The sequence below is a fragment of the Lacerta agilis genome, chromosome 10 (assembly GCF_009819535.1).
Source record: "Lacerta agilis isolate rLacAgi1 chromosome 10, rLacAgi1.pri, whole genome shotgun sequence".
Taxonomy (NCBI): domain Eukaryota; kingdom Metazoa; phylum Chordata; class Lepidosauria; order Squamata; family Lacertidae; genus Lacerta; species Lacerta agilis.
The window spans coordinates 4,933,230-4,956,483 of NC_046321.1; the positions used below are offsets into that span (position 1 = coordinate 4,933,230).

At 47.2% G+C, this 23,254-nt stretch overlaps 1 protein-coding gene and 1 non-coding gene across 2 annotated transcripts; one reads left to right on the forward strand and one right to left on the reverse strand.

Annotated features, from left to right (window-relative positions):
• Positions 1–302: 302 nt before the first annotated feature.
• LOC117054086 (acetylcholinesterase collagenic tail peptide-like) lies at positions 303–13,101 on the reverse strand. Its single transcript, XM_033162544.1, has 9 exons — positions 13,051–13,101; positions 12,527–12,562; positions 8,721–8,756; positions 8,351–8,410; positions 5,430–5,555; positions 3,204–3,275; positions 2,320–2,355; positions 2,050–2,109; positions 303–317 (listed from the first exon to the last, which is right to left on the reverse strand). Exons 1-9 carry the CDS (start codon positions 13,099–13,101, stop codon positions 303–305), a joined length of 492 nt encoding a protein of 163 aa, XP_033018435.1.
• On the forward strand, positions 1,662–1,733 carry TRNAQ-CUG. The gene has a single exon. It is a non-coding gene; the product is annotated as a tRNA-Gln (tRNA).
• Positions 13,102–23,254: the final 10,153 nt, after the last annotated feature.

Below are 23,254 nucleotides of genomic sequence, written 5' to 3' on the forward strand. Positions count from 1 at the left end.
TCTTCTCTGCAATGAGCTTCCTTCCAGGCAAGAACTGAAACCACACAATGGAAACCTCCTCCGACCAGGGCAGACCAACAAGGTATGCAAAATCCACATTCCAGTCCTGCAATTTCCACACACCTGTAACTTTGCCCCTTAGGTGCATTGATCCAGCCATAAACTCTGCCTAGAATTCATTTGGGCGCACCTGTCTTTTACCCATTAGCCTTTACTGTGCCATTTACAAGCTAAGTGTCAAGAGAGAGCCAGATGTTTGCTTGTACGTTTCAGATACTTTCACCTGGCTTTGTGTCGACTGCTTAGCAGCCAAGACTCTGAACAAAGACATGGGGTGGGGGGGGGAGCTTAGTTCTTCATGCATATTTCAGTGAAGTTCAGGGCTAAATTATAAGGAAGGCTTGAGGTAGCTGGGTTATGTTTCGCCTGGACAAGAAAACACTGAGGCTTGCTATGATAAAAAGGGACCCTTGACCATTAGGTCCAGTCATGTCCGACTCTGGGGTCGCGGCGCTCATCTCGCTTTATTGGCCGAGGGAACTGGCGTACAGCTTCCGGGTCATGTGGCCAGCAGACAGTTTGTCCGCAGACAGTTTGTCCGGGTCATGTGGCCAGCATGACTAAGCCGCTTCTGGCGAAACCAGAGCAGCGCACAGAAACGCCGTTTACCTTCCCGCCGGAGTGGTACCTATTTATCTACTTGCACTTTGATGTGCTTTCAAACTGCTAGGTTGGCAGGAGCAGGGACCGAGCAATGGGAGCTCACCCCGTCGCGGGGATTCGAACCGCTGACCTTCTGATCGGCAAACCCAAGGGGCTCAGTGGTTTAGACCACAGTGCCACCGCGTCCCCACTTTGATTAGAGTTATCATCATCATCATCATTATTTCCCCCAGAACCAGGACTCAAGGCAGCTCAGAAAAATTAAAACACAGGTAAAACACAGATAGTTAAAAATATGCAAGATAATAGACAAAAGGTAATTAAACTGTAATAGAATGACACCCCCCCACCCCCACCCGGCAATGAAGGAATCACAGTAAAAGAATCCCTGACAGATGGTCATCCAAACTCAGTTTAAAAACCTCCAATGGGGAAGGGTCCACCACTTTCTGAGGGAGTCTGTTCCACTGTCAAACAGCGCTTACTACTGTATAGAATATTTTTAAAGCACACCCAATTTAAACCGCAGGATGGGAATTGTAGTTTCTTACTCATAGAGCTACCATACCAAGTACTCTTAATCCCAGGATTCTCTGGGAGAACTCATTTGCTTTAAATGAGCATCAGATGTGATTTAAATGTATGTTGTGGTTCTGACCACAGACACACACACTGCACTTTTCCAGAAAGTTCTTCCTGATGTTTAGTCGGAATCTCCTTTCTTTTAATTTTGAATCCCATTGGTTCTCGTTCTCCCTTCCGGAGCAGCAGAAAACAGGCTTGCTCCATCTTCCATGTAACAACACTTCAGATTGTGTTGTGTTGTGTTGTGTTGTGTTGTGTTGTGTTTATCAGTATTTTTTAAATTATGTGGAGTGCCTTATTTGAGTTAATATAGCAACTGAGGAATTTCGTTGTTTCCCACAAGGGGACAATGACAATAAATAGTTGTTCTATTCTATTCTATATTTGAAGATGGCTATCACAGCAAGGTGTAAGGTTCCATGGTGTAATGGTTAGCACTTTGGACTCTGAATCCAGCGATCCGAGTTCAAATCTCGGTGGAACCTACCACCTAGCAGTTCGAAAGCATGTCAAAGTGCAAGTAGATAAATAGGTACCGCTCCGGCGGGAAGGTAAACGCCGTTTCCGTGCGCTGCTCTGGTTCGCCAGAAGCAGCTTTGTCATGCTGGCCACATAACCCGGAAAAACTGTCTGCGGACTAACGCCGGATCCCTCAGCCTGTAAAGCGAGATGAGTGCCGCAACCGCAGAGTCATCTGCAACCGGACTTAACGGTCAGGGGTCCTTTACCTTTAACTTTATAATCAAAGCAGAAACTTCTGTGAAAAGAACCACTAGTGATGGAACCACCAGGGTATCCTACCTGAGGCCCAGGAAGCCCCCGCGGTCCCCTTGGACCCAGTCTGCCAAGCCCGGCCTCACCCTGGAAAACAAACAGAAACCAGGGGGTTGCAATAAAAAGAAGAACAGAAACAAACCAATAGCCCCTTTACACCCCCCCAGCTGTATGGATATCCTGGACTGTAATGTATTTTAACATTTGTTGGAAGCGCCCAGGGTGGCTGGGGAAGCCCAGCCAGATGGGTGGGGTACAAATAATAAATTATTACAAATTATTATTATTATTACTCACCTTGCTGCCTTTGATCCCAGGGACACCAGGCATCCCCTGAGAAGCAAGGGGGGGGGGTTGGAAATAGATGAAAAAATGTCCTTATCAAGACAAGGAACTCTGTTCGTATTTGTAATGCAATGGGGCTTAACTAGACATCCATATACGCAGAGAGTTTGTTTGTTTATTTCCGACATTTATTTACCACCTTTCCCCTCCATGGAGTTCAAGGCAGCAGTTCTTCTCTGTTTTTATCCCCACAACAACCCACAAACGCTCTGCCAACAATGAGGCTCGGAGCCATGGGCTGAATTTTCCTCCCCAGTTGCGCCACGAAGTACTAGGAGTTTCCTCTGAGAGACCATCTGGGCACAAAGGCCTTCTCCTGCCTCAAGACAACTGGCCCGTCAGTATCAGAATGAGGAACGTGTGGCCTTGAGGATGTTGCTGGACTCCAACACCCATCAGCCACAGTCACTATGGCCAGCAGACAGAGATGATGGGAGTTGTAGTCCAGCAGCATCTGGAGGGCCGCAGGGTCCCCATCGGTGGTCTTCGTCCAGTGGCAGCAGATCTCCAGGGTTCAGAGGGGACATTCCCAGCCCTACCGAGAAATGCCAGGGATTGAACCTGGAACCTTCTGCAGGAAAGCAAGTGCCCTGTCTCCGAGCTATGGACCTTGACTCTTCTACAAGGATTTAGGGTGGGGTGCAGGTGGTGTCCCCCCCCCAGGACGTCAAGCTTGGGGGGAGGGCACAAAATTGAGAGGATCCATAATTGAGAAGATCAATTAGGGGGCTCCAAATTTTGGCCTTGCTCAGGGCAACATATTATCAAAGATTACCAAAGGCCACCCCCCTGGTTCCACTCTCATTTCCAAGGTAAAGGTGAGACTTTTTGAGCACCTCTTTTCCTGGGTGTCCGGGGGGTCCTATTGGTCCAGCCGAACCATTCCTGCCTCTCTTGCCATGTTCCCCCTAAAGAGAAAAACGTTTTCAGAGAAAATAAGACTATTGAAGAACAAAAAAAAAATACCCAAACGGCTACCAAGCTTGAAAACAGGCCGGCGATTATCCTGCCTGTGTCACCGTGAAACAGTCCATTAGGTGTCTACTCATACAAGTGATGTCCTTTGAGCACTTTGGACAACCAGTCCAGGTCACGGTGACACAAGCATTTGCAGGAGGGATTGCAGATGTCTGAGCTCCCTGCGTTTTAAAGGGGGAAGTCTGGACGGAGGACAGGGGCTGGGAAGGTAATCGCAGCGTTCTGGTGAATCCCAGAGCGGTGACTTTGACGTGACTCAGTCCTAGCCACCGAGGACAGGAGGACCTACTCCCCCACCCAAAAGTGAGCATTGCAACCGAGCCTTTGCAGAAAACCTGACGACAAGTCCAGGGCACCTTAGAAACCAATGCATATGAAGTGATTAAGAGCTTTTGTTGCGATATGTATGCGTTGAGAGTCACAACTTCCATGCTAGCTTGGCCACGTCCACAGAATGGAAGATGGGAGGATCTCCAAGGATGAACCCTATGGGGAACTGGCTTCAAGCAGCCGGCCTGTTGGCAGACCCACTCTGCAGTGCCAAATTAAACCCTGTGGAGGCCCCTAGGCAGTCAAAATCTTGGGTGTGTGTGTGGGTGTGCTCACAAATGATCTCCTAATACATTTTTAATTTTACCAACCCACAAGATCAAATCAGTATTACTTTGAGCGGTTGTCGCAAGGCCAGAAAAAGTTGTGAGGCCCATAGACTGGTGCCACCTCCGCCTGTTTGGTAATCCGGCACTGCCACTGTGCTACGAAGATATCCGCAAACATGACACAAAGGCTGACAACATCAACCCTGCCATGTGGGAATCCCTTGCAGACGACCGCAGTGCCTAGAGACAGACAATCAGGTTGTCCATTCGCAGCAGTGACCAGAGGAGGAATGACCACTGGGAGGAGCGCAGAGAGAAGAAATACCCTGGTGCATCTGCAGCAGCACAGCCCGGCGCCTTCCTCGGCCCCAGCTGCAACAAAACATGTCTTTCCTGTATCGGTCTCTACAGCCACAGCAGGTGCTGTGCTTCTCCAACAGTTTGGCTTCACCCCCAAAACTGCTCTCCTCCATTGTCTCTTGAGACAGACGGGTGCCGCCAACAGCAATATGTGTCACAGTCCAGCCATTCCCAAACATTTTCGGGCCGCCTCCCGCTTGGTTCCATAAACTCATCCCTGGTGCCCCCTAACCTAAGTTATAGAAAGCATTACTCAGAATGGTGGTATGCACAATCCACTGAATGAGTATAACACGTCGAAACCCGAAGCATTAACAATTAGTCGCACATTTATTCGAAACCCAACTGAAACTACTTCAACAAAATGGATTTTCGAAGCCTGATTGCCATGCACACCTCCAACATCCCCTGGCACTCCCTTGCCTCTTAGTGCCCCCCAGGTAATCTCACTGACCCCCCCCCAAGGGGTGCTACCACCCACTTCAGGAACCACTGTGTTAGACTGAGGAGTAGCCTTATCATGGGGCACATGTGTGATATTTTCATGTATTTTAATCTCTGGTGGAAGCCGCCCAGAGTGGCTAGGGAAACCCAGCCAGATGGGCACGGTACGAATAATAAATTATTATTATTATTATTATTATTATTATTATTATTATTATTACCCTTGAACCAGAAGCAGAGGCATGTCTGGAAAACCTGGCTTCCAATTTTGGCTGCCTAGAAATCTAATAAATACAGTAATGCTCACGATGATCAAATAATAATGGCTCTATAAAGCTTGTCGTGCTGCGAAGTTAAGAACGCTGACCCAGAAACTGCCTGTTGGACTAGCTGGGCCTTTGCTCTGCTCTAGCAGGGCTCTCCCAATGCTCTCAGGAGCAGCCGAGGCTTGATTTATACGGCAATTCTGATGGAGAGGATATTAAAAGGCAGAGCGTTGTGGCGCTTAGTTTTGATTGTTCATTTCAAGAGTTCCAGTGGGTCCATTTCAGCAGCTTATGATGCAGCATTGGAAAGCTGAAAGGCGCTTCCATAATCCACCTCTGTTCCCTGTGTTTGAGACAGTTCCCTGAATCGCCTTGGCCACTGGGCTGTCGCTACACTCAGCTGTTGATCACCTACCTTTTGCCCCGGAATTCCAGGTGGGCCTGGGGCGCCTCTCTCCCCCTGCGACCCGGGGGTCCCGGGGTTTCCACGGATACCCTGGATGCCTTGTGCCCCTGGAGGGCCCGGGACTCCGGGCTCACCCTAGCGAGAAGACACCATATCGTCCCGTCACAAGACGAGCACATGTTTTTATAGTATGACTGTGGTGATTTATCAGTTGCCTTGTACAACGATAAGCCTCAAAGCGACTTGACAAGGTGAAATACAACAAGTAAATAGCCATTTGGACCTAGAATCATAGAATTGTAGATTTGGAATGGATCCCGAGCATCATCTGGTCCAACCCCCTGCAATGCAAGAATATGCAGTTGTCCGATAGAACCTGCAACCTTGGCATTATCACAGCACCACACTCTAAGCAACTGAGCTAACCTAGATATTTCTTTTATAGCAGTGGGCAATGCAAAGCACCTAGCATGTTCACCCAAGGGCAAGTCCTACACACCCCTCCTAGAAGATGCCAGGGACTGGCTGGATGAAGAGGAGTGGTGGCAGCAACGAGCCAGGGAACCCTCAAGGGAAACCCCAGAGGAGGAAGGCTCAGAGCCTAGGGATTGGTGGTGGGACACAGAGGGAGAAGATTGGGAGGAGGTGGCATTGGAAGCTGAAGGGGCAACAGGGGTTAGTGAGCAGGAGGAACCTGTGAAAGGGAGCAGTTCAGACTCTGAGGCTGAAGCAGTGCAGAGGGGGGTCACAAGGCTGCTGGAGAATTCAAAGAGTCTGCCTCTCCTGCTGTAACAAGCTCCTTCTTGGTCTCCAAGAACGTGCAGAGTAATGAGAAGAGCTGAACGGAGGTCAGAGGTGCACAGATGCAGTTTGAGACTGCTTGGGAAACATCCAGGAGAGGTGGAGTCTTAGAAGGGGTGGAAGGCAGGGACCTTCTGTCCTAGCAACTGCCCTACAGGGGGAAGACCCACCGGAAGCGTTGCCAAGTTGTATGCTGTTTCCTTGAGTTAACTTTGCTGACAACTGACTCTGCTTTTTCATGCTGACCTGCATCTGACTCCAGCCTTGACAGCTGACCACCGTAGGAGGCAACATTAATGAACCAATGGCCTAGGCAAACAAAAAGGCCTTAGCCTGGCACCTAAGGATGGCCCCAGACGGGTCTCCCCAAGGAGAGCATTCCACAGTGGGGCCACCATCGAAAAGGCTTGTTCTCATGTGATCAACTTTCACACCTTCCTCAGGGAAGGTCTTCTGACGAAGACTGCAGGGTCAGAGCTGGCTTGTATGGGGAGAGGTGGCCCTTTGGGTTTTGTGGTCCTCCTGGTACATTTTCATCTCTTTGTAGCCTTCAGCTCCCTCAACTGGAAGGGAGGCCAGTTCCACTTTCTACCCTGATGGTCTACTTCAGGCCAGTCTGTTTCTCCTCTATAAAGAGGGGAAAACCTGTAGCTCTCTGGACGTTGGACTATAGCTCCCTTTGTCCCGGACCATGGGCTATGCCGTCTGAGGATTCTGGGAATAAGAGTTCAGCAGCACCTGGAAGGTTAAATATTCTCCACTCCTGTCCTCTGTAAAGGACTAGTTTGTGGGATGTAAACACAGAGCAGCCAAACCCAACACTGCTAGAGTGGACATGAAGGTAACTCAGTCCTCCAGGCTTAACTTCCTGTTTACCTGGACAGAGTTACAGGAACCAGAAGTAGGTGTGGTCTTACCTGGGAACAAGAACCCAAAGAAGAATCCCCATTTTGCCTCGTCGTTTGAACAAGCAGGATGCTCTCTCTCAGCTTGCAGCTGAGAGAAGCAGGGGTGAAGCCTTTCCCCTATGGAAGCAGCTTCACCACATGTAAATAGATTTATCTAAGTTTGTCTGCCTCTTTTAGCCTGTACTGTGACTCACGGATGACTGTAAGTAAACACTATTATATCTAATAATCAGTGCTGTATTGTGTCTTTGCTTTTAAGAGGGAACAAGGGGAATATACCAGGAATATATATTTCTTATAGAGGCTTTTAGCAAGCCTATGCAACCGTTTTCTGCTGTGTTTTAAAAGGGAATGTGACTCTGCTAAGTTTGGAGCTTGCTCACACAAGCTGGGATGATATATATAAAATAATATATACTCATCCACACTCCTAAACATTCCCACATAGTTGGCTGTGTGGCAGTCACTTGGGGATTATGATTGAGGAATTATGTAACATGAATCATATCATTACTGGGCCTGATTCATAAGCATGAGTTTCTGATAAAATCCCACAAGGCTGTGTGTCTTCCTATAGGCTCTGCACTCTTTGCCCAGTCTCCCTAAAGGCTGGCAAGTCACGTTTACCATGAGAGCAAGAGTCTCTGCTAAACCAAATGGTACCTTGGTGTTAATCCTAGGCTCTTTGATTCCTAACCCTAGAGAGGAGATTGCTAGCAAAGGTAAACACCACCAGGATGTTAGTCTCTCTCTCTCTCTGCTGTTTACGGCTTTTCTCTTCCCTTCCTGCAATGTCCTGTTTCTGGCTATCTATCCTATCCTTTGATGTGCAGGAATGTGGTGGGTTTCCCGGGATCCTCATGGAAGTCTTTGTTACCTGATCTCAACCACGTGAAGACTTCTTGAGGTGTGCTGGAAGTAATCTGATTGGTTCCTACAACTGATGTGTGTGTGTGTGTGTAGATGTGATTGGTTCTTTCGAATCTGTGTTGCAATTCTCTTGGTTAATAAAACGACCTGAGCTGGAGAGGCGGGATCTCACTTTTGCCCACTCTTCTCACATGCTCAGAGGTCTTGCAGGACAAAACCTCATGTGAGTGGTTACCGGTATTTTCTCAGAGAGACCAATTCTCCATGTTGCTTTTGGAACGCAACATGGCTGTACACAGAAATAAATGAAGTCTCAATATGGAGATGGAGCAGGAAAGTTGCCAAACGTACCTTGTGCCCAGGAGGTCCAGCCTGGCCAACAGGTCCCCGGAAACCAATCCCTGGCTCTCCCTTTAGAAAACAGAGTAAATAAATGAGAAGTGAATCGTGGCCACACAGCATAATACACAGGTTCACATCATGCCAACAATCTGTGGCAACTGACACTCCTGGGCTTGATCTGGGAACCAAACCAAGATGGGGTCTCGCTAAGTCCTAATGGGGTTTTGAAGCCTAATTAAACATGTGGTCAACGGCGAGGGGAGGTGGGTGGAGAGGAGAAGACATGCAACGAGAGACTCAAATTGCAAATAACTCTGCAAATGGAAGACGAGTTGCTTGTTCTGGGTGGCCCCTGATCCCAGCAAAGCCATTCCTTTACCTTTTGACCAATTTCTCCTTCTTCGCCTCTGGCACCCTGGTAGAGACAAGAGCAAAAGGTAAGTTTCTAGTCCTCTTGATGCCATGAAACACCCTGGATAGGTTTGGGCAATAACTGACGCAGGCTTAGGGGGGTGTATTCAAACTGTAGTGCCTCTGCTCTGATCTAGGAAGGTTTTTATTGCAACCACAACTGTAGTGCTAGACCAAAAATCCTTGGTTCTGAAGCAAGGGCTTTTGGGAATAAGAGAATCATGGGTAGTGTGTTATGAGAAACTGACCCAAAAGTTGCCCTGCTTAGGAATGTAAAAGGGATGTCCTTGAAGAGTTTTACGACCGGGAGATTGCTGGGGGTGTGAAGATCTCAGCTACAAGGAGACATCCTGGCTCCTGATAAGAACTAGAGCGGGCCAGCTGGTGTTTATCAAGCTGATGGGAAAACTAGGGAGGTACACATCAAAAGGGGTTGCAGCTGCCTTTCATCCTTGGCAGGTGAGAGTGATGACCAAGAGGCGCTGATTGGCTAATGGGATTAAGAACTTAATTCTCATTTGTGGATTATCGGAAGTCCACGTGGGGGGAATTCCTTATCTGCCCCAGGCTTGGAAATGCGAGAGAGCTCATTCACACCTGACTTAGACTGCTGTGGCGTCTCGGAACAGCAGAGAGATGGGGACCTAAGAGGATCTTAGGATGGCGGCCTTTTGTCAGCTGGCCGCCTGAAGAATTGCCAGCCTTTCTGATGCAAATGCAGCTAAGTATCAGTCCTTGCCAATTAATGGAGAGGGAATTAGAGAAAGTCTTGTAGGCTAGTCTAGTAAGAATGTTTTTGTTTTTCTTGCATGTAACTTGTGTTGGGAATATACTCTGTGTGCTTTTAGTAACTTTTGAATAAATTTTTTTTTTTTTAAAGAACTATTTATTCAGAAGATATAAATACCTCTTAACAAAAATCTGCAGCTGATTTACAGAAAAAAGAATCATCGTACAATAAGATATGCACAAAGTTCAGAATACAATTAATACATTTCGAATGCGTCATTTAAAACAGCCACTAAACAAGGTAGCACTCTCAAGCATCTCCAATAGACCTTTTCTTTTTCTTTTTCTTTTTCTTTTCCCCCCTCCCCCTCCCCTCCCACCCTCCCCTCTGGACAGACCTTCGTTCTTCAGATCTTTATCCATGTACACAGTCTGTTCATTCGAGCTTGTATATTTGGGTTGGCTTCACCCCTTTCTATCCAATTCCTATAAAATGCCCATTTATTTGTAATTCTTTGGCATTTATTTTCCCAACTATCCTCTGCCGCTATCTGTGCAAATATTTCAGATTGTACGTATTCAAAAACATAATCATTCCATTTTCCCATTTCCCATTTAGCCTTTTCTTTCCATCCCAGTGCAATAACTGCCATTCCGGCTAGAATCATAATCTTATACAGCTCTTGCATATTACTTTTTACTTTGTTATTTCCCAGTATTCCCGAAAATAGTAAATCCCTATTCACTTCTATATTTATTTGAAATAATCCAGAAATTACCTTTGTAATCTTTTGCCAATATTCCTTAACCAGACTGCATTCCCACCACATGTGGGAATAAAATCCTTTTTCCTGACCGCAATGCCAACATTTGGGACTAAACCCTTTCACTATATACGCCATTTGTGCCGGAGTTCTATACCATTTTAATAAAAATTTTCTACTTAATTCTTTAAACTTTTCTATTTTAATATTATTTATATTCTTCATTAATTCTTGGACTACACTTTGATGAATAACACCCTCGTGCTCCCATTTACTCTGTATTATTCTTATCATTCTTTCTTTATCCCTCACCATGAATCCGTACAACATCCCCGCTATCCCCTTCTCTGTTGTTTGTCTTCTGTTCAACACCAAATCCACTTTCATCTCCGTCCTCCTCATCTCCTCCGCTCTTTCTGTTTTTATCAAATCATAAAGTCCTTCCACTTTCAACCAATATTGTTTTCCTATTTTTTCCAAAAAAACATTTTTTTTAATTAAACTCCCTTCATCATCATACATATTCCCCAATATAACAAATCCCCGATCCTCCAATCTCCTCCACCAGCCCGGTTCCCCCTGACTCTCCAGCAAGTATTTTAACGGCATCCATCTTGAGAGAGTTGGCATCCATTTCGTATTCCATTTCTTCCAGATTCCTAGCGCAGATTTTCTTGGTCCTATTGTCTTCTTACAAGCCAAGTTAATATCTCTAATAAATATCCCCTCTCTTCCTATTCCTTCATTTATTTCATTTTCCAGCCTAATCCATTTAGTCCTATCCTTATATCCAATGTCTATTAAATTTTTTAGTTGAAATGTTTCGTAATAAAATTCTAAGTTTGGTATTCCCCATCCCATCTCTTCTTGCGGTGAGTAATTTACTATGTCTGGGGTTCTAACTCTTTTGCTTCCAAAAATCCAATTTTTAAATACCTTATTCCATGTTTTGAACCATATTTTCCTAATGGGTAGTGCAATTACTTGAAATAAATATAATAATTTCGGTACCAGAAACATTTTAACTGCTCTAATCCTACCTAGAATAGATAAATTCTTATTTTTCCATGATTTTATATCCTTCTTGATCTTCCTCCATGCTTCTTTGTAATTTACATCTGGAATCCTAGCAATATTTTTTATGATATTTACCCCCAAATATTTAATTTTTTTCTTATTAATATCCATCCTTGTCATTTTTGCAATTTCCTTCTTGAATAAAATGTTTAAAAGAACTTTTGTTCTGGTTTTCTGTTCATTCCTATGTTTGCTTGGCTAAATCCAGGTCTGCCGCTTGGCGCGTTACTGTAAAGGGATAATCATTTGTGGCTCTGTTTGAGCCTGGGAAGGCTGTAAGCCGGTGCGCAGGTGGAGCGGCCCTCGCGTTCTGCTCTGTGGCTTCAGCTGGGTTTCCAAATTCCAGAGGGTGGTGGCAGCGAAAAGGTCTGTCTTGACTCAGCTGGAGGGCTGGGCCAAGACAAAAGAGAGTAATTCGGGCGCCCGGGACACCAGCAGCGGGACACGCTGAGGGGCAAGTGGGCGTCAGAATACTACAACATCTAAGTATGTGCTGTGTGCATTAGCCATGCCTGGGCTTCCTGAGGTCAAGCTGTCCAGCGACAGTTGCCTGCAACTTTATGTAAGGTCTAGTTTTGGGCCCTGAACTGGGGCATCCATTGCTACTGGGAGGAACTGGGAGGAACTGGAAGCTCCATCAAAGATCTCCCAGCCAGTAAGGATACCTGGTCTCTCCTTCCTTGGAGGTTTTTAAGCAGAGGTTGGATGGCCATCTATCATGGATGCTTTAGCGGAGATTCCTGCATTGCAGGGGGTTATTGGGCTGATGTTTTTATTTTGATTAGGTACTTTGTGGTTTTATATTTCAATTTTATTCTGTGAACCGCCCTGAGACATCCAAATATACAGGTATATAAACTCAATTACAGTGGTACCTCTAGATGCGGACGGGATCCGTTCCGGAGCCCCGTTCGCATCCTGAGCAGTCCGCATCCCGAGTGCCGCGTCTGCGCATGTGTGTGACGCGATTCGGCGCTTCTGCGCATGATGTCATTTGACGCATCTGCGCATGCGCGAACCGCCAAACCCGGAAGTAACCCGTTCCGGTACTTCCGGGTTTGGCGCGTTCGTAACCTGTGCCGTTCACATCCCGCAGCGAATGGAACACGAGGTACAACTGTAATAATGATGATGATGATGATGATGATGAAGATGACCCTTGGGTCTCTTCCAACTTTATGATTCTATGACCTTTGTTGCTTACCTTCTCCCCTGGCTCTCCTGGCTCTCCTGGTTCCCCCTGTAAGAGAGAGAGAGAGAGAACAATGGCGTAGGAAGGGGGACGAAGGGGGCGGTGCACCCCATGTTCCACCCTGGAGGGGGTGACACTCTGGGTGCCCCCCCAGCATGACACCCAAGCCAGCCCCGCAGACACCCAGTAAAAACCCATGCTCGGCAGCGGGGCTCGGAAACCTGCTCGTCTGCCCCTCGCCTCCGCCCGAGCCGGAAATAGCAAAGCACGCGGCAAGCAAGTTAGCCGTCGGTGCGCGCTTTGTTGCGTGGACTGCAGGCGGAGGCGAGCTGCGGGCCAAGCCCCGCCTCTCCCCTCCGCCCGCAGCCCGAGCGGGAAGGAACGAAGCAAAGCTCTGAGTGGACGCCGCTTGGCGCTTTGCTTCGTCCCTTCCTGCTTGGGCTGCGGGCGGAGGGGAGGGGCGGGCTTCTCTTGGGCCGCTGACGCCCTTCCCTGGCTCACCTCTGCTCCATAGCACGCATGCGCAGCATCGCTACGCATGCATCGAACGTAATGACGTAAGCGTTGTACGTAGTGATGTTGCCCATGCATGCTACGGAGTGACTCCACCCCTGAGAGAGAGAGAGGCAGAGAGCTCACTGTACCCTAAGGCTCAGATCCTGATGTTTGCATGCTTTCCATTGCACAGCAAAGATTTCGCACAGCCCCGTTCCATGTGCCCCCCCTGCACAAATGCTGAGATCAGAGCCCGTCCCTCGACTTTGCTCCTCTTGGCCAAAGCCTCTCCAAGCTGTGCCAGTTCTCCCTGTCCAATAGTGCAACAGCCCTCCCCATTTCTTCTTCCTTCTCAATGCAGGGGTGGGGAACGCATGGCCCATCAGATGACTGAAACTCTGGAAAGGGGCTGCTGGTCTCAGTGGAGACAATGGGCCAGTGGTTTGAGTCAGCTTCTCTTGTTACTATTCGTTTGACAAGGAGATCCACTAGGAAATGGGGGGTGGGGGCAAGGAATTGAACGGAGCATTTGGAAACCTGAAACGCAGCATTCCGTAGTAGTGCAACATTTTGCCGCAAGCCCCAATTGTCGCACACGCACGCATATGCGCATATACTCGTGCAAGGAAGCTGACCTGTTCTCCTTTGCCGCCCTGGCTTCCAGGTGCTCCCTTTTCTCCCTGAAAAACAGAATTAAAGAGAAGAAGAAACCTCGTCATTTCCAAGCACAGTCCAGCTATGTGGAATCTCGCAGAAGCCCCTTGGGAAGCTGGCGTGATTGCGGCTGAATCTCTAAGAGCACAGTAGCGGATTTCCTCCTCCTCCATTTGGAAAAGGCAACGTTCCTCCAGGGACCAGAGGGCAAAAGGGAATGAAGAAATATATCAAGGCAGCAGGGCTTTGTTATCATAGAATCCTAGAGTTGGAAGAGACCCCAAGGGCCATCCAGTCCAACCCCCTGCCAAGCAGGAAACACCATCAAAGCATTCCTGACAGATGGCTGTCAAGCCTCTGCTTAAAGACCTCCAAAGAAGGAGACTCCACCACACTCCTTGGTAGCAAATTCCACTGCCGAACAGCTCTCACTGTCAGGAAGTTCTTCCTAATGTTCAGGTGGAATCTTCTTTCTTGTAGTTTGAATCCATTGCCCCGTGTCTGCTTCTCTGGAGCAGCAGAAAACAACCTTTCACCCTCCTCTATATGACATCCTTTTCTATATTTGAACATGGCTATCATATCACCCCTTAACCTTCTCTTCTCCAGGCTAAACATACCCAGCTCCCTAAGCCGTTCCTCATAAGGCATCGTTTCCAGGCCTTTGACCATTTTGGTTGCCCTCCTCTGGAGACGTTCCAGCTTGTCAGTATCCTTCTTGAACTGTGGTGCCCAGAACTGGACACAGTATTCCAGGTGAGGTCTGACCAGAGCGGAATATAGTGGTAATATTACTTCCCTTGATCTAGATGCTATACTCCTATTGATGCAGCCCAGAATTGCATTGGCTTTTTTAGCTGCTGCATCACACTGTTGACTCATGTCAAGTTTGTGGCCTACCTTGTTGCTGGTGGTTGACCCTGGAATCTCACTGACTGTGCACAGGAGGATTTGCAAGCCACCCCACATTTTGCAGATGATTTAGGAACATAAGGAGATGCCTTATCCTCCATCAGACCATTGTTCCATCTAGCGCAGTACTGGCTGCACTGACCGGCAGCAGCTCTCCAGGGTTTCAGGAAGAGGCTATTCCCAGTCTGACCTGGACATACCCAGGATTGAACCTAGGACCTTCTGCATGCAAGGCAGATGCTCTGCCACTGAGCTACGGCCCTCCTGTGACTTCATTGGCATCGTTCTTATTAGTGACATTATTAGTGTCCCAAGAGACCATGTGGCCTGGCTGTGCTGTCAAAAGAGGGCCATCTATTAGGAACTATTAATGCTGGCTGTTGGCTCAAACGCCCCCAAAGGGAAAGCGTTGCATGACTGACAATTGTCTTTGCAGCTGCATTATCATCAGATAAATGAAGCGTTCGAAGAAGATAAAAAAGAAAAATGGTTTTCAACCAACAAGATCTAGATTTGAGAAAGATTTACTGAATGATAAAACGAAAATATTGTCGAAAATGTATAAATTGTTATTGGAATGGCACCCTAAAGATGAAGAGGTAAACTCGTTAATGATACACTGGGCTAAAGACATTGGTTATAATATACAGTTAGAAGAATGGGAGAGGTTATGGAAGGAAGGTATCAATTTTACTGCATGCAGTACGTTTACAGAAAATGTCGTGAAAATGATGTATACTGTAGGTGGTACTTAAAGGTAAAGGGACCCCTGACCGTTAGGTCCAGTCACAGACGACTCTGGGGTTGCGCCGCTCATCTCGCTCCATAGGCTGAGGGAGCCGGCGTTTGTCCACAGACAGCTTCCACTGCATGTGGAAGAGCGGGGAAGCGAACCCGGTTCACCAGATTACAAGCCCACCGCTCTTAACCACTACACCACACTGGCTCTACACCCTTCCACTGATGCAATACACCCTTCCACTGTTGCAGCAGCCAGGGATACTTCAGCCAAAGAGGTTCGCCACCACAACCACACAGCTTTTTATGTTTTGGCATCTATTGGCAAAAAAACAAAAACAAAACTACAAACCTTTTGACCTTGAACTGGCAGGGAATCCACCATGTCTGACCTTTGCTTCTAAAGAGAGAAAACCTTGTTAATTTTATATCTTTGGATTTTACATTTCATCTTAAAATGCTTTCTCTCCCCACCCCCCAAGGCATTGAGACAGTTTCAGGCCTCCCTCATGACACTAGAGCCCAATGGGGCCACCCAACTGTGGGATGTGATCTATGAGAGGCAGTCAAATACAACATTCCTTGTTTTCCTAGAGAGGACACGCAAGGGGATGTTTGGTCCAGCCAGTCAAAACTTCCTGTTCCTCCTGGGCTGGAGCATCCTTCCTTTTGCATGTGATTCTTAGAAGGTGGGTGTGACCTTACCTGTCCAGGTAACAAAAGGACAAGTCACACAGCACACCTCTCTCTTTTTCACTTCATTCTTTGTTTGACCAGCTTTCAGCTAGGACTGCTCTGCTAGCTCTCAGCTAGCAGAAGCACTGGGATTATCCCCCCAATATGGTGTAGATCCAAATTTACATGTTTGTAACTAAGTTTGCCTTCAGGGATTCAACTGTGAACTGATGTAAGTAAACTTCTTCTATTGACTTTGAATAAGATTGTGGCGTCTTTATTCTTTTAAGACAGATTCAAGGGAACTTACCAGGAACGTACAATTCAATCTGAGACAGATTGAATTGTATAATAGTGAGAGGCTCACACGAGCCTGCAACCAGCTATCTGCTGTGCATATAAAAAGGGGGAATGTAACTCTGCTACATAAAGGAACTTGTCGGCACAAGTTAGGAAGGATATTAATAAACAATATATCCTCTCCTGCCACCCTGAACATTCCCACACCAACAAAGCTGAATGCTGGAAGATTCGGAGCAGACAAAAGGAAGTCCTTCACATATTGAATTCACTCTCTAAGTGATGGATACCAACTTGCGATGGCTTTAAAGGAGAAATTCATAGAGGACTGATTGTCTCTTGGACATATCCCATATCAGGAATCAGGGACGTCCCATTCCATTTTGCCACCTGAGGCAAAACTGGAAGCTGCCTTGCCCCCTGCCAAAGCCTCCATGCTTCTCTGGCTGCTGCGGTAGGGACAGGCGGGGCACAGGCTGGGGTGCCAACCCATGGGACTCTGCCACCCGAGGCGGTTGTATGAATCAGGCTAAGAATTGAGAGTTACTTGTTGCTGTAAAAAGGGTTACCTTAATTCTCCTTGCTCCATGAGGTCCAGGATAAGCCTTGAAAGAGAGGAGGGAAAAATCACACGTGCACAGGGAGGAATGGATGAGAAATCAAATTCTAGGAATATAAGGCTAGTGAAATCTGTCCACTGAGGTTCTTGTCAGTTCCTCATTTTACCAACCTCCAGTTTAGTTCACTGCATTTCCACATCAGGTTGCAATTTCTTTGTAAAGGAAGTAAGGTGGCACCTTGGTTTCTCATACTTAATCCGTTCCGGAAGTCCCTTCCAAAACCAAAGCGTTCCATAACCAAGGCATGCTTTCCCACAGAAAGTAATGCAAAACGGATTAATCCGTTCCAGATTTAAAAAACAACAACCCCTAAAACAGCAATTTAACATGAATTTACTATCTAACGAGACCACTGGTCCATAAAATGAAAGCAATAAACAAGGTACTGCAGTCACACAATCAATCAATCAATCAATCAATCGCTGAACGGGGTTCCACACAGTCACAAAAAAACAACAAAAAAGAGCCGCAGAAACAAAAACACAAAATAAACAGCAAAAACAGACAGACCTCAGCGTAACACTCAAATTGGAAACTTAACACTCAAAACGGAGGACCAATTTCAGGTAGGTAGCCGTGTTGGTCTGCCATAGTCAAAACAAAATAAAATAAAAAATTCCTTCCAGTAGCACCTTAGAGACCAACTAAGTTTGTTCTTGGTATGAGCTTTCGTGTGCATGCACACGAAAGCTCATACCAAGAACAAACGTAGTTGGTCTCTAAGGTGCAAAACGGAGGACGTTTGGCTTCCGAAAAAGTTCGCAAGCCGGAACACTTACTTCCGGGTTTGCAGTGTTTGGGTTCCAAGTTGTTTTGAGTACCAAGGCGTTTGAGAACCAAGGTGCCACTGTAGTCCGTATGAGAATTCATGAGCAGAGCGTACCTCTCCTAATATACATTAACTGGCCATCCCTGTCTCTGCACGAGATTCCAAGGGATTTGGGGCATTCAGCCAGGGTCTGTGTTCCTTTGGGGAAAATGCGGTACAGCAGAGTCTGCAGCATCTTTGAAATATGATTTATTTGCACATATTTACACAGGAAGCCTCCAGTGGAAATTCACAGCATTCACATCTCAGAAGGCACTCATCCTTCACAACAGCCCAGCACTGGATCCCCAGACATCTCCTCTCTTCCACGCTGCCAGCCAAGCCAGTTCTGGCCTCCGCAGCAGCTCATTGAGTTCTCTGCTTTCTTCCCCAACAGAATCGCAGAAGTCAAGCTCAATGACTCACTCCATAAGTGGCATGGTGTTCCAACAGGGCTCCCCTAATTCCAAGCGCACCAGGAGAACGCACCTGCGCAGCCATGACAAGAAGAAGAAGAAGAGTTTGGATTTGATATCCCGCTTTATCACTACCCGAAGGAGTCTCAAAGCGGCTCACATTCTCCTTTCCCTTCCTCCCCCACAACAAACACTCTGTGAGGTGAGTGGAGCTGAGAGACTTCAAAGAAGTGTGACTAGCCCAAGGTCACCCAGCAGCTGCATGTGGAGGAGAGGAGACGCGAACCCGGTTCCCCAGATTACCAGTCTACCGCTCTTAACCACTACACCACCCTGGCTCTCACTGACAAGGAGTAAGTCACATGCTTTCTCTGTTTGCTAACGAAACCAAAACTTTCTGAGGCTCAAAGGTAAAGAGGGAGGGTCTTTACCTCAAGGTTCCAGGTCTCTGCCGTCCTTCGGACTCTGCCGTTGGTTCTTTCCTCAGGATCAGAAAGGCCACCGGCATTTTCCTGCTTGAAGGAAGACAGCGTTGGCCAAAAAGGAAAAACCCGCACAGGAGTTCCCTGGATTAATTTGAATCCCTGTTTAATAATAAGCCCAGTATTTGAGTTTGAATCAATAAAATAATCAATAAGATGGATCAGGCCAGTGGCTCATCTAGTCCAGCATCCTGATCTCACAATGGCCAGCCAGATGCCTGTGGGAAACCCAAAAGCAGGATTTGACCACAAGAGCAACTCTCCTCTCCTTTAAAGGTAAAGGTAAAGGGACCTCTGACCATTAGAGTCGCAGACGACTCTGGGGTTGCGGAGCTCATCTTTCTTTACTGGCCAAGGGAGCCGGCGTACAGCTTCCTAGTCATGTGGCCAGCATGACTAAGCCACTTCTGGCAAACCAGAGCAGCGCACAGAAATGCTGTTTACCTTCCCGCTGGAGTGGTACCTATTTATCTACTTGCACTTTGATGTGCTTTTGAACTGCTAGGTGGGCAGGAGCCGGGACCGAGCAACGGGAGCTCACCCCGTCGTGGGGATTCGACCTGCCAACCTTCTGATCGGCAAGCCCTAGGCTCAGCGGTTTAGACCACAGCACCACCCACATCTCCCACCCGGTTTCCAACAATTGAATCATTCCTGCCTCTGACTGTGCATTGCAGGGAGGTTGGATAATAATAATAATAATAATAATAATAATAATAATAATAATAATAATAATTGTATTATTATTTGTACACCGCCCATCTAACTGGGTTGCCCTAGCTACTCTGGGGAGCTTCCACCATATACAGCAGCATAATAAAACAAGGACAATATGACCTCGGGGTCCCATCCAACTTTGCAATTCTGTGACTCTATGACTCTATGTGGCAGCTTCCTATGTTCCTATGAACTAAACCGGGAGACAAGTAGCATCTGCTTTGTTTGCAGAAAACCCCAGTTTCAATCCCTGGCATCTGCGGACCACGTCTGGAATAGACTCCCATCCTAAAGCTCTGGGGAACTGCTGCCCCCAGTCACTGTGAACAAGACTGAGCGAGGCATACGAGGAATATCAACTTCCCGTGTTCCTATGTCAAGGTGAGAGATAACCATGAAACAATGGCCATGGAGGCTATGAATGAGGGCGATGTTCTACCCGACCATTGCGATAGTTTTTTTTAGAGGGCTGGTATCAAGGTTTGGCTGGGTGAGGAAGAGTGGTGGGTGCCACACACCCAAGAATCCCTCCAGGAGGGAGGACAGAAGAAGAAGAAGAAGAAGAAGAAGAAGAAGAAGAAGAAGAAGAAGAAGAGGAGGAGGAGGAGGAGGAGGAGGAGGAGGAGGAGGAGGAGGTGTAGTAGTTTGGATTTGATATCCCGCTTTATCACTACCCGAAGGAGTCTCAAAGCGGCTAACATTCTCCTTTCCCTTCCTCCCCCACAACAAACACTCTGTGGGGTGAGTGGGGCTGAGAGACTTCAGAGAAGTTTGACTAGCCCATGGTCACCCAGCAGCTGCATGTGGAGGAGCGGGGATGCGAACCCGGTTCACCAGATTACAAGTCTGCCACTCTTAACCACTACACCACACTGGCTCTCTAGAAGAAGAAGAAGAAGAAGAAGAAGAAGAAGAAGAAGACTTAGCACTGGATCATGGTGGTGGGACACTGGGAGCAGTCCGGGGAAGGGATGAGCTGGGAGGTGCTAGAAGCAGGAGGTTTGAGCGATCAAGGGGTGCAGAGAAAGGCCCCCCCTCCAGGACAGGTCTAGAAGCTGACAGTCTCAGTTTAAGTGCAGACTCAGACAGAGAAGAGTCAGAGATTGCCCCTGCTACCCTGTAGCTGAACAGTCCCAGCCCTCCTGGCTCTCCTTTCCTGACATCCTGCTCATGGAGAGTCCTGCACATTGCTGAACAATGGGCCAGATAGGTTCAGAGGAGGCAGTCTCCATCTGCTTGTGTGTGGGGGGGGGAAGGATCCAGAGTGAGAGGTTAGAGGCGAAGGGCGGGGCCCGTGGTCAGTTTCAGCAACGTTTCCAGCTGAAGGAGAGGAGCCAGAGGAACTCTGCCGTGTTGTTACTTCCTGTGAATAAAAGCCAACTGCATTTCGTGACTCAGGTTCTATCCTGCCCTGTGGATGACCTGTGCTCGCCCAACAGCTCCTTGCCTGTTTTCAAATGTCCCTACCAAATCACGAAGTTGGAAGCTTGTGAATGGATGTCTTTATAAATTACATGGGAAAAGGCGGCTTCCAGAGCATCACTTGGCTTAAAGGTAAAGGTAAAGGGACCCCTGACCATCAGGTCCAGTCGTGTCCGACTCTGAGGTTGCGGCACTCATCTCGCTCTATAGGCCGAGGGAGCCGGCGTTTGTCCGCAGACAGCTTCCAGGTCATGTGGCCAGCATGACAAAGCCGCTTCTGGCAAACCAGAGCAGCGCACGGAAACGCCGTTTACCTTCCCGCTGGAGCGGTCCCTATTTATCTACTTGCACTTTTTGGGGTGCTTTCGAACTGCTATGTGGGCAGGAGCTGGGACCGAGCAACGGGAGCTCACCCCGTGGCAGGGATTCGAACCGCTGACCTTCTGATCAGCAAGCCCTAGACTCTGTGGTTTAACCCACAGCGCCACCTGGGTCCCTGATCACTTGGCTTAGCGTAGATTAAATCCCACTAGCAATCAGACTGTTTCTCCAAGACTTACCATCTAAATACAGTTATTGGGGGGGGGGGTGTTGATTAACTGAGTACATTCATGGATAGCGGGAAGCCATGATTTGAATTAAGGAGTCAAGCCAAAGCTGTGTAAAGAAGGCATGTATTCCCCATGTAGAAGTTAATTTGAAAATATTTGTTTTTTTGAAGTTAGTTATCTATTTTTTGCTTTTATTCTTTTTCTGTTTTCTTTCTTCTCCTTCTCCTTTTATTTATATATAATGGATGTATCTACGTGTTTGCAATAAAGAAATAAAATAAAATAAAATATTTTTTATCATGGAAAAAAAACCCCCAAAGTTGGAAGCTTGCTTTTGGAAAAGCAAGCAAACCGGTTTTCGGTTCGCAGCATCGTACCGCCAGCTGTCAGATACTGCCGAACTCCACACCACGGGACAGCCAGCCATCCCAGCTGTGAGTCGGCCCTCTCGGCGGATATTGCAAATACTCTTTAAGTTCTCAGCCTCCCAAAAACTTAGCCTCCCTTTACTGTGCATTCGGCGTGATGTGATGGGAAGGAAACGCAGCAGGAGGAAGGAGGAAGGGGTATGTTACAAAACCCTCCGCTGCTCCAACCCCCAGTTCCACAGGTGGCAAGCAATTTCAACAAGCAGCATGAGAAGGCATTCATCAGGTCCCGCGTTCTGAACGGAGATTTGTGGCTAGATGGGGGCAGGGGAATGATTCATCAAATGCTTAAAGCATTAAGCGAAATGCAGACGCAAGGGAGGGAGAAGGGGATGGAAGAAGGAGCTGCAGAGTGGAACAGAAGCTGGAAAGTGCCTTGTTCATTCAACTTCAGAGGATGCAAAACTCTGGCAAGTGAGGGACACAGAGCAGAGAGGGGTTTTGCCACCCTGAGAGGCTGTGTCACGCAATCCCAAGACACGCATAAGGTTTAACCTTTAATTTTGACTAGGGCTGTTTTTCAACATCATTATATGTCACCAACTAAACATTTCAATATACAGATATAGCGATATGTTTAAAATAAGGATGGAACCAGTGCTTTTTCCGGGGGGGGGGGATGGGGGATGCAGGGGTACGCATACCCCTAAACGTTTTGTGAATCTTTGTACTTTTGTCCATTTACTGTCCATTTACTTTTCCTGTTTTGAACTATAAAATGGTGGTTTCCCTGAGTCAAAATGAGAGTACCCCTAAACCATGGGTAGGCAAACTTAGCCCTGGGGGCGGATCCGGCCCAATTGCCTTCTAAATGCAGCCCGCGGATGGTCTGGGAATCAGCGTGTTTTTACATGAGTAGAATGTGTGCTTTTATTTAAAATGCATCTCTGGGTTATTTGTGGGGCATAGGAATTCGTTCATTCCCCCCCAAAAAAATATAGTCTGGCCCCCCGCAAGGTCTGAGGGACAGTGGACCGGCCCCCTGCTGAAAAAGTTTGCTGACCCCTGCCCTAAACATTTTTATTTTTTTAAGAAAAAAAAAGGCACTGGATGGAACTATGTAAAGGCTTTGGCTGGATTCACGGTTTATCCCACACTGAGATTTTTGCATAGCACATAAACACACACACACACAAACACACACACACACCATAATTCACAGAGTATTGCCAGGTCAAAAATTATGAAACCAATATTATGATATGCAATTGAAACCAGTTTTGGACCATATATTGCCCAGCCCTAACACACACCCGAATTTGTGATATATTGCCAGGACAAAAACGATGGCACCAATATCACAATATGGACTTCAAGCTGGTTTTGGACGATATATCGATGTACTGTATCGCTCGGCCCTAATTTTGACATTGCAAAATTGTGCTAATAAAAAACAGTAAGGCACAATTTATTTGGCTGCAAACGTGACCCCAGCAATCCCCCCCCCTTTCTGGAAGGATGCAGGAACTGACTAATTAAAGGCAATGCTGGGTTGTGGCACAGGCGCCAAGTAAACGGAACA

Coding starts and splice junctions, on each gene's coding strand:
- LOC117054086 (XM_033162544.1), bottom strand. CDS start 13,101: ATGGGCAACATCACTACGTACAACGCTTACGTCATTACGTTCGATGCA. Junction 8,411..8,720: donor AAGGAGAAATTGGTCAAAAG/GTAAAGGAATGG, acceptor TGTTTTCTAAAG/GGAGAGCCAGGGATTGGTTT. Junction 2,356..3,203: donor CCGGACACCCAGGAAAAGAG/GTGCTCAAAAAG, acceptor CTTGCTTCTCAG/GGGATGCCTGGTGTCCCTGG.